The 11703-nt window shown below is 37.6% G+C and overlaps 1 protein-coding gene across 1 annotated transcript in view; it reads left to right on the forward strand.

The window, feature by feature from the left end:
- Nucleotides 1-10847, forward strand: part of TTC6 (tetratricopeptide repeat domain 6) — a 246572-nt gene extending 235725 nt beyond the window's left edge. The window contains exons 32-33 of the mRNA XM_074393424.1: nucleotides 9906-10131; nucleotides 10597-10847. Coding sequence (XP_074249525.1) covers nucleotides 9906-10131; nucleotides 10597-10733 — 363 coding nt within the window. The 3' untranslated portion in view covers nucleotides 10734-10847. The remainder of the gene's footprint in view (nucleotides 1-9905; nucleotides 10132-10596) is intronic.
- The last annotated feature ends 856 nt before the right edge of the window (nucleotides 10848-11703 follow it).

The following is an 11703-nucleotide window of genomic DNA, read 5'->3' on the forward strand; positions in this document are numbered from 1 at the left end:
AGTTATTCTTCATTGGATGAATAATTTGCAAATACTTTCTTCTATTCTATATTTTTTCTCCACACTCTGTTGATTATTGCCTTTACTATGCAGCAGATTTTTAACTTGATACAAACCCACTTGACTGTTTTTGCTTTTGTTGCCTGTGCTTTTGTGGTCTTAACTCTCAAAAAATCTGTGCCATATCAATCAATGTCCTGAACCATCTCTGCAATGTTTTCTTCTGTTAGTTTTATGGTTTCAGGTTTTACAGTGAAGTCTGTAATCCATTTTAATTTTATTTTTGTACATAGTGAGAGACAGGGTTCTAGTTTCTTTTGTTTGTATATGGATACTCAGTTTTCCCAGTTTTGTTTATTTGGGTCTCTTCTATTTTTTTTGTAGTCTATTTATCAGTTTTGTTTACCTTTACAAAAATGTAACTTTATTATATTGATGTTTTGTATTTTTTAAGTCTCTTTCACTTACTTCTGTTCTGATATTCTTTCTTTTTATTAATTTTGGGTTTGATTTGTTCTTGCCTTTTTAGTTTTATGGGGTGCATTATTACATTATTTATTTGAAATCATTCTACTTCTTTGATGTAGGCATTCAGCTCTATAAATGTCCTTCATATGCTTGCTGCATTCCATAGTTTTGGTATGTTGTGTTTTCATTTGTTTCAAGAACTGTTTGGATTTCTCTCTGAATTTCTTTATTGACCCAATGGTTGTTCAGGAGCATATCATTTAATTTTCATTTGCTTATTTAATTTCCAAAGCTTCTCTTGTTGTTGATGTTTTATTCCATTGTGGTCTGAGAAGACACTTGACATGATTTTGATTTTGATTATTTTTTGAGACTTGTTTCATGTTCTAACATGTGGCCTATCCTGGAGAATATTCTATATACTGATAAAAGTGAGTATTCTGGCTGGGTGCAGTGGCTTACACCTGTAATCCCAGAACTTTTGGAGATTGAGGCAGGCAAATTATGAGATTAAGAGATCAAGACCATTTTGGCCAACATGGTGAAACCCCATCTCTACTAAAAATACAACATTTAGCTGGACATGGTGGTGTGTGCTTGTAGTCCCAGCTACTTGGGTGCTTGAATCATGGAGGTGGAGGTTGCAGTGAGCTGAGATTGTGCCACTGCACTCTGGCTTGGTGACAGAGTGAGACTATGTGTCAAAAAAAAAAAAAAAGTTATTCTGCAGCTGTTGGAAGAAATGTACTGTAAATGTCTATAAGGTTCATTTGGCCTATGGTGCAGTTTAAGTCTGATGCTTCTGTGTAGATAATCTGTCCAGTGCTGAAGGTGAAGTCCCCAGCTATTACTTTATTATTAATAGATCTAGCTCTATTTCTTTGCCTATAATAATTGTTTTATATATCTGGATGTTCAAGTGTTGGGTGCATATATATTTACAATTGTTATATTTCTTGCTGAACTGATCTCTTTATCATTATATAATGACATTGTCTTTTTTATGTTTTTTGACTTTAAGTCTTTTGTCTGATATAACTTCTTTTGCACACTTTTGGGTTATGTTTGTAGGAAATATCTTTTTACATCTCTTATCTTTCAGTCATATGTGTCCTTAATGGGTGAAAAGTATTTCTTGTAGGCAGCATATAGTTGGGTATTGTTTTATTATCTATTTAGTCAGTCTATGTTAATTGAGAAATTTAAACTGGTTACATTCAGGGTTCTTTTTGATAGGTAAGGACTTATTCCTGCCATTTTGTTGTTTTCTTATTGTTTTCTATGTTTGTTTCTTTTTCTCTTATTGTTCATCTTTGATAATAAAATTTGGCAGCTTTCTATAATGATAACATTTGATTCCTTTCACTTTCTTCTTTGTGTTTCTGTTGTTTCAGTTGAGTTTTATATTTTAGTATATTTTTATGATGGTAGATATTGTCTTTTGGATGCCAGATGTAAAAATCTCTTACACGGCTCTTGTAGGACTGGTCTAGTGGTGATGAATTTCCTCAGTCTTTGTTTGTCTGGGAAAGATTTTCTCCATCATTTTTGAACAATAACTTTTGTGGGTATAGTATTCTTGCCTAAAAGTTCTTTTTTTCCCTCCCAGCACTTTGAATATATCATCTAATTCTCACTTGGCTTATAGGATTTCTGTGGAGAAACCTGCTGTTAATCTGAAATTCCTTTATATGTGACTAGATGATTTTGCTCTTTTTAAAATTTTCTCTTTATCTTAGACTTTTGACAGTTTAATGATAATGTGCCTCATAGAGGGCCTTTTTGGGTTGAATCTATTTGGGGACATTTGAGCTTCCTGTATCTGTTTCTCTTTTAATATTTGGGAATTTTTCAGTTATTATTTTACTGAATAAGTTTTTGATGACATTTTCTATCTTTTCTTGAACTCCCAAAAGTGAATATTTGTTCAATTGATGGTATCCTATGTATGATGTAAGCTTTCTTCCTTCGTTTTTATTCTTTTTGTTGTTGTTTTCTGATTGAGTCATTTCTTAAAACCTGTCTTCAAGTTTAGAAATCACTTCTCCTATTTTACATATTGTTAAATGTCTTGATTGTATTTTTTTATTGCATTCATTGAATGCTTCAGTTCTAGGATTTCTCTTTGGCGATTTTTTTGTGATTCTATCTTTGTTGGATTTCTCATCTAAATCATGAATTCTTTTTTTGATTTCTTTGTGTTGTTTATCTATGTTCTTTTGTTCAAAATTTCTTTAAGGTCAATATTCTGAATTCTTTTTCATATATTTCACAAAACTTATTTTCTTTGGGGTCTGTTACTAGAGACTTACTGTGCTCATTTTGAGGTATATTTCTTTGCTTTTTCATGTTTCTTGTGTCCTTACATTGCTATCTGCTCATCTGGTGTAACCATCACTTCTTTCAGTTTTATTAAGTAGCTTCCATAGGGAAAGACTTTTCTGTAGCTGTATCTATAAAGTGAGTTGAATAGGGTGCATTGGCTTTGGTTCTGGGTGGGCACCATAGAATAGCATAGTCTCCACATGATTACTTCATATATAATCAACATCAATGGTGTCTGTGAGTTCATTGGTGGCTTAGGCTGTAGTTATTTGTGGACATTGTGGTGAAGCTTTGCTGGAGATGGGGATGCCAGGCAGTCCAGTCCTCAGCCCCTGAGGTGGCATGTGGGGGCCAGTACAGGCAGTGGTTTTCCCTGGGTGGCTAGTCTTTGGGCTACTGGCAGTGCACATGGGCACCAGCAGTGAGGATGGTAGGCTAGGAAGGTCAGTCTTTAGTCCCCTGGGCTAGATGTGTAAGCACCAGTGGTGTCCATGGCAGGGTGAGTGTGGTGTTAAATGTTATAATTTTACTTTTCATTGTAGAAATACTATTTTTTCATGGTGATTTTTAAAGTTGTCTTTGAGACTTTGAGGGTTAGAGGTGTGTGTGTGTGTGTGTGTGTGTGTCTTTAAGATGGGAGTTATCAATTTATGCTCCAATGTTCATAAGAATAAATTAGTAAAAAGGGAGAAATTGTTGATAAAGGAGAGTGTCAGGGATAATTAAGATCAAAATCTTTGAGAATTTGATAAAGTTAAGAGTTTGGAATTTGCAGATGTGTTCCTTAATGTGAGCAGAACATACTACCCATTATGGCATTAGGGAAGGTGGAGAGTTTCAACACAGTTGAATGTAGATTTTGGTAATATGGATTCCTATCTATTTCTACTTGGATACAAGTATCAGTCACCAGTTAACATTGGGAGTTAATGGTTAAGAAAGAGGGACAAGGAGGAATGCTGGGAAGATGGCCGCCTAAGAACAGCTCAGGACTTCAGCTCCCAGTGAAAGTGCAGAGGGTGAGTGGACACCGCATTTCCAGACGAACTCTTATTGCCCACAGACCAGGAGATACCCAGGCAGAGGGGTCGCCAGCGTCGCAGTCCCAGCCGGTGCGGCTGTTTTGGCCCCCTCGGGGCTGATTCCACCCGCGCAGCTGCTGTGACCACTCCCTGTTGCTGCGGTTCTCCATTCTCCGTACAAAAGACACTGGTCTGGGAGCCCTCTTAGCTGGCAAGCAGAGCCCTGAGATGGCAGAGTTGCCCATTCATCTGAAATAGCGAGCCAGGTCAGGAGATTCCTAGGCAAAAAATCCGCCAGGAGCCGGCGCCACAGTTCGAGCCGACTCCGTGAGTCACAGCACGGGAGATCCCGGCACCTTTTCAACAAGCGACCGACCGGAACGCGGGGTCCTTCAACTTAAAAGAAAAGACTCTGAGTCAGGGAGCCAGGTGATCAGGCTTGGTTGGTCCCACCCCTCCACCCCCAACAACAACAAAAACAAAAACAGTAATTGGAAACCCTCTGGGTTGAGCCCTTCACAAACCAAGCACAGCTGAACCCGAACGGTCAGGCTGGAGGGGGGAGGGGCTTCCGCCATTACTGCGACTCTCCACCACTAGGGAGACAGGCTGCCATTGCCGAGGCAACCCGCCGTTGCCGAGGCAACCTACCACAACAGAGAGAGTCCGCCATAACAGAGGCGGCGCCACCGTTGCCGAGACAGTTCTAACTACGCCCATATAAAAAGGACTACTCAGGGCAGCTGGGCGGAGCCCACAGCAGCTCAGCAAAGCCCCTGCGGGCAGGCAGAGGCTAGGCCTGCTGCTAGCTGGGCGGGTCCGACCTGAAAGAAAAATCAAAAAAGGCAGTAGTGCAACGGAAACTCATAAAGCTCCAACTCCCTGGGACAGAGACAGACAACAGGTGGATAAACCCACAAAAATGGGAAGAAACCAGCGCAAAAAGGATGAAAACTCCTGAAACCAGAACACCTCTCCCCCTAAAAGGGATCACAACTCCTCACCAGCAAGGGAACCAGACCGGATGGAGAAGGAGGGTGATGAAATGACAGAATCAGACTTCAGAAGGTGGGTAGTAAGAAACTACAATGAGCTAAAAGAACATGTTCTAACCCAAAGCAAAGAAAATAGGAACCTTGAAAAAAGATTGGACAAACTGCTGACAAGTATGGACAGCATAGAGAGGAGTATAAGTGAATTGATGGAGCTGAAAAACGCAACACGAGAACTTCGTGAAGCATGCACAAGCTTCAACAGCCGAATTGACCAAGCAGAAGAAAGGATATCAGAGGTCGAAGATCAACTCAATGAAATAAAAAGAGAAGGCAAGAACAGAGAAAAAAGCGCAAAAAGGAATGAACAAAATCTTCAAGAAATGTGGGACTATGTGAAAAGACCTAATCTACGTCTGATAGGTGTACCTGAATGTGATGAAGAGAATGAATCCAAGCTGGAAAATACTCTTCAGCATATTATCCAGGAAAACTTCCCCAACCTAGCAAGGCAGACCAATATTCAAATCCAGGAAATACAGAGAACACCACAAAGATATTCCTCAAGAAGAGCAACCCCAAGGCACATAATCGTCAGATTCACCAGGGTTGAAACGAAAGAGAAAATGCTAAGGGCAGCCAGAGAGAAAGGTCGGGTTACCCACAAAGGGAAGCCCATTAGACTCACAGCGGATCTCTCAGCAGAAACCCTACAAGCCAGAAGAGATTGGGGGCCAATATTCAACATCCTTAAAGAAAAGAACTTTCAACCCAGAATCTCCTATCCAGCCAAACTCAGCTTCATAAGTGAAGGAAAAATAAAATCCTTTGTGAACAAGCAAGCACTCAGAGATTTCATCACCACCAAACCTGCTCTACAAGAACTCCTGAAAGAGGACAAAAGAAGACATACAGGAGGCCAACAAACATATGAAAAAATGCTCATCATCACTGGTCATCAGAGAAATGCAAATCAAAACCACATTGAGATACCATCTCACACCAGTTAGAATGGCGATCATTAAAAAATCTGGAAACAGCAGATGCTGGAAAGGATGTGGAGAAATAGGAACACTTTTACACTGTTGGTGGGAATGTAAATTAATTCAACCATTGTGGAAGACAGTGTGGCGATTCCTCAAGGACCTAAAAATAGAAATCCCATTTGACCCAGCAATCCCATTACTGGGTATATATCCAAAGGATTATAAATCATTCTACTACAAGGACACGTGCACACGAATGTTCATTGCAGCACTGTTTACAATAGCAAAGACCTGGAACCAACCCAAATGCCCAACGATGATAGACTGGATAGGGAAAATGTGGTACATATACACCATGGAATATTACACAGCCATCAAAAAGGATGAGTTCACGTCCTTTGTAGGGACATGGATGAACCTGAAAACCATCATTCTCAGCAAACTGACACAAGAGCAGAAAATCAAACACCGTATATTCTCGCTCATAGGCGGGTGTTGAACAATGAGAACACATGAACACAGGGAGGGGAGCACTACACACTGGGGTCTGTTGGGGGGAAATGGGGGAGGGGTGGGGGGGTGGGGAGGAGGGAAGAGATAGCATGGGGAGAAATGACAGATACAGGTGAGGGGATGGAAGGCAGCAAACCACACTGCCATGTGTGTACCTATGCAACAATCTTGCATGTTCATCACATGTACCCCAAAACCTAAAATGCAATAAAAAAAATAAAATTAAAAAAAAAAAAGAAAGAGGGACAAGATGGCTAGAAGTTTTAAAGAGAAAAGAGAAATGTGAACTAATTGAGTGGTAAGATGAACATATTAGAGTATAGTAACAACATTAAGTCTTAAATTTGAGGTTTGTAGTTTTAAACTTTAAGATCTTGAGGAGTCTTTCTTGTTTTGTATATAATTCATTTTATACAGATTCAATACTGCTTTATGTCATACAGTTGTTTCTGTGTTGCTCTCTTTTCTCCTTACTCTGTAAGCTGTTAAAGTGCAGGAATCACACTCTGCCCTCTTACCTCTACATTTCTCTACACAGAAAGTCCATTTATTCTTATGACATACACTACTTGAAACCATCCTTCTTTCTTCTGATCTCCTAATCCATATTTCAGAGTTGCCAAAATTGTATGTTTTTCAAGTTCATTAAAGCCCAGTCTAAATTGAACTCTTTCCATTATCCTTAGCTGAGCTTTCTTCATATAAATCCTCTTTCAATTCGAGTTGTCATCTTCCATAAAGTCATTTGAATAGAAATGTCAGAGTCAACCATAGCTTTCTTTTCCTTACATCCTAAGCTATTGTCATCTAATACTGTCAGTTTTGCTCAAGTATCAGTTGTCTCTAACTTAATCAAACTCAGATCACCCTCTGGCTGGATCCTAGATATGCTTATCTGCATTGTAGTTAGTTAATGTGATTAAGGCAAATAAAATGCCCAGGGTAATTTTCTGTTTCCATAGATGTTTAAGATCTGCATGAAAGGAAGACCTTCACCTTTTTTACTCATTTGTCTTTGATAACTGTATGGGCATCATGTAGAAAATTATTTGGTTAGATCTAAAGTGTAGTTTAAATCGTTTTTATAAGTATGGCTCTATTTTCTCCAAAGTATAGACAAAGTATCTGGGCAAATATTTTATGTAAAGTGTGTTCCATCCTTTGATTTAATATACTGGATGCTTGAGCTTTACAGTGCACACTCCCTCCAGAGACTAGCAGGCTTTGGGAATTGATATTCAGCTATTCTACTATGTTTTGGGCTTCCTTTGTGGAGAAAATGGCTCTATTCCCTGTCACTCTTCACCCTCATCCCCCTATTTCTGACTATAATGGAGGTAAGGCTTAGGCTAGGAGGAAGGGTCCCTCAACTGATCTAATAAACTCTAGAGCATTAAAAAATGTATGTGATCTGGCTTCTTTTATCTTTAGTAGCTTATTGTAACCACTTAATGTGATTTAATGATTTTAAACCACATTTGGATGTGCTACTTGCATGCATTATGAACTACAAGTGACTTTAAAAAAAACTGGATCTGCTTTTTAATTAATCACAACATAAGAACATTAGACCAATTATTTAAAACTCAAGGCCATTTGTTGTGGTAGATGCCTTTAGCCTCTAATTGCTTCATGTTTAATATTCTGATACTTCAAGTAACCTCATTAAATGTATAGATTTCATTTTCTAATATATTTGGAAGCTATAGTAGAAAGTTATGCAGTTCAAAGTTCTTTTCTCTTACCTGAGAAAAGGAATTTGCTCCGACATGATTGAAGGTATGCTTTTATGATGTATAATTTTATATCCCTTATTGATAATTTTTTAATGAATTAAAATGAAGTCTAAATCACTTTAGGAAGAAAGTCTTGGCCTGGCTTGGAGTCTTTCTTTATCTCATTTCTGAGGATTGGGGAGCAGCCTTCCTTTCAGGAGTGAATCCTCTTCAAGCTCTTCACAGAAGGATGCCAATTCTGTCCCCCGTCCCTCAAACCTGTGCCAGGGATGATGAGATGGATTATATATCTTGAGCTAATTACCTCTTAAAAGTAAGAGGAAGCAAATTTCCTGGCATATTGCCTAAATTCGATGTTCCTTCTCCATATATAAACACTGGGAAAAACATGATATATCAGTAATAATTGATTGAGTCCTTACTATTTTCTGCATATTGTTCTCAGTACATTGCATATCAGTTCACTTAATCCTCACATCAACCCTGGAAATGAAGTTTTATTTGTTACCTTTGTTTTACAGTTGAGAAAATTGATGCAAATAGAGTTTTAGTAGCGGCAGGATATAAACCCAGCAATCTGACTCTGTGGTCTGGGCTCTCAGAGACTGTGCAATCAGTGTTCCGTTTCACCTATAATGGAAGTGAATAGCGGACAGATCTTCGAAAAAAATAGAAGAAAATAGTTCAGTGACAGAGATAATTTTAGGGAAGGAGAGACCAAAGGTGTCCAATGCCGCAGAAATGTCCTGAAAGACAAGAACTAGAATGGGTCCACTAGGCTTGAGGACATCTGCAACTTTAGCAAGAATGGAATTCATGAAATAGGGGGAAATGGAAGCCAAATAGTGTTTGGTTGGAAAAAAATTGAGTGTTAAGTAATTGGCGAGTGGCAAGCTGTACTGTGAAAAGTGACTTTCTCTTAAAGATAGATTTTAAAGTAGAAGCCACGTTCCATCCTTCAGGTAGTTAGAGATTTCTCAGTTGAGTAGCAGGATGTCTAATCAGCATCTCAACTATTTGTGATGAAAGGCCAGTTAAAAAAATTTTAGTATATTGTAAATCAATACACATTGCTAAAATCCAATAAAAATGAATTAATAGAAATATGATCATGTGCTAGAATGTCATAGCCATGTCAAAATGCTATAAAAGTGTTACTTTTCTAATTTGTATTTTATCCTATTGTTGTGGCCTTCTTTTCTAATATATGTTTTAACATTTTTTAGTTCTATATAGGGATCTGGGATTTGTGGTAACAGGCAGTGGGAGCATTTTTTTTTTTTTTTCTGACATGGAGTCTCGCTCTGTTGCCCAGGTGGGAGTGCAGTGGTGCGACCTCCACTCACTGCAACCTCCACCTCTTGGGTTCAAGCAATTATTCTGCCTCAGCCTCCTGAATAGCTGGGATTACAGGTGCCTGCCACCATGCCCAGATAAGTTTTGTATTTTTAGTAGAAATGGGGTTTCACCATGTTGGCCAGGTTTATCTGAAACTCCTGACCTCAGGTGATCTGCTGCCTCAAAATCCCAGAGTGTTGGGATTATAGTTGTGAGCCACAGCACCCCACCCAACCAGTGGGAGGATTTTAACCCAACAAACAGGAGTACTATGTCATTGACATAGTCTAGAATTGCCTACACATGGTAATAACAAAAAGTAGATCAACTTTTTGGTTGGGTTTATTATTGCCTTTTACATTATCTGCAGACAATGCACCCCTGTACCTGGGATAAAATGCTTCTGTTGTCCCATTGGTATGCCACTGGCCTTACTTTAAAATTAAGAGTAGAAGTGCTTCGGATTTCTGTACTTAGTTACCAATTAAAATATATTCAAGTTATTATTCTCTTCACATTTTGTAGGCCAGTGACTACTTCTCAAAAGCTTTAAAATTTGATCCAGAAAATGAATATGTTCTCATGAATCGAGCTATTGCAAATACAATATTAAAGAAATATGAAGAAGCAAAAGAAGATTTTGCAAATGTAATTGAAAGATGTCCCTTTTGGGCTGCAGTATACTTTAATAGAGCACATTTCTACTACTGCTTAAAACAATATGAACTAGCTGAGGAAGATCTTAATAAAGGTACATTTTCTGTAATTATTTTGGTAAGATTACAGTGGTTGAAATGATTATTTTTAGGCTACAAAAGAAGAAAATCAAGTCTATTTATGTAGATAAACTTACATAAGAATTAGTGTTTTTAGATATCATGCCCTTAATATAATCAATATAGGTTCCTTTATGTAATAGCTTAACTTAAAGCTCTCTTAAACTGAGATATAGAGAATTATTACAAAACCATATACAAACAATGCCAACTTTTCAAAGAAAGACATTGTACTGTTTTTTAAGTTAGTTTGCTTAGAAAGATTCAATATTTTTAACTAAATAGTTGTTTAAAGAAAAACGTTGTCAAATAAAAAGCATTAAAGTTCTTGATTTCATCCATTAATTGTTTTAAAAAGTTCTTATATAACTTTTATTTGTAAGAAAATGAGACTACTTTTTGAGTGCTAGCTTAAACATACCTTGAATTTTTTTTTGCAGCCCTGTCTTTGAAGCCTAATGATGCTCTAGTATATAATTTTAGAGCAAAAGTTCGTGGTAAAATAGGTCTGAGTGAGGAAGCTATGGCTGACTATAACCAAGCACTTGATCTTGAAGACTATGCCCCAGTCACATGATTACACAGACCGTGGTTGCTGTAGTAGTTTACACAGCTGTTCTCTCTGAAACTGAAAGGTCTTTGTTGTCCAAAATGTTCCACCATTTTCATTATTGTATTCATTATGCTTAGTCTTCCTTATAATCCTCTATGCATTTTAATAAAATGCTTGTTATACATTAATGATAAAACTTATATGTCATTTTCTGCATATTTAGAATACCTTGAAAACTGAAATTTTTCTAAGGTTGCAGAATTTAAACGAAAATGTTTCTTAAGGAATTAAATAGGAATGTTTCTTAACATTTCAAATATTTTCTTTAAAGTAATTCTGTTTGAAATAATACTATATATTGTAGAAAAAGTGTCATCAAACTTTTCATCGATCCTTGCTGATAATGTATTCAATAGTATACAGATTAAAAAAAACAAACAAACATAGAACTGATGACTATAAAAAACTGAACTCAATTACAACACTCCTCTTTTCCTTTAAACAGTGTATATACTGGTCAGTATTCTTCATGATACCTATATTCTTCCAACAGACAAATGTGTTTCTCTTTTACATGTGGCCTGCCTCCTAGGACAGCACCTATAAAGATTTTGAACATAATGTTTCCTTGAGATAGTTTCTTCTGCCTCTTTAATGCAGCTATCATAAATACATATAAAACCTGTATACACATGTAAGTTGATTTTTATTTTAATTAATTAAGTAATTCTTCTTTAGAGACAGGATCTTTCTCTGTCACCCAGGCTGGAGTGCAGTGTCCTGATCATAGCTCACTGTAGCCGTGACCTTCTCTGCTCAAGTGATCGTCTTGCGTCCGCCTCCCAAGTAGCTAGGACTACAGGCATGCAACACTATGCCTGGCTACATTTTTATTTTTTGTAGAGGCGGAGTCTTGTGATCTTGTCTTGAGCTCCTGGGCTCAAGTTATTCTCCCATCTTGGCTTCCCCAAGTGTTGGGATTATAGGCGGGATC

Source organism: Saimiri boliviensis, chromosome 2 (genome assembly GCF_048565385.1).
Source record: "Saimiri boliviensis isolate mSaiBol1 chromosome 2, mSaiBol1.pri, whole genome shotgun sequence".
Classification (NCBI taxonomy): domain Eukaryota; kingdom Metazoa; phylum Chordata; class Mammalia; order Primates; family Cebidae; genus Saimiri; species Saimiri boliviensis.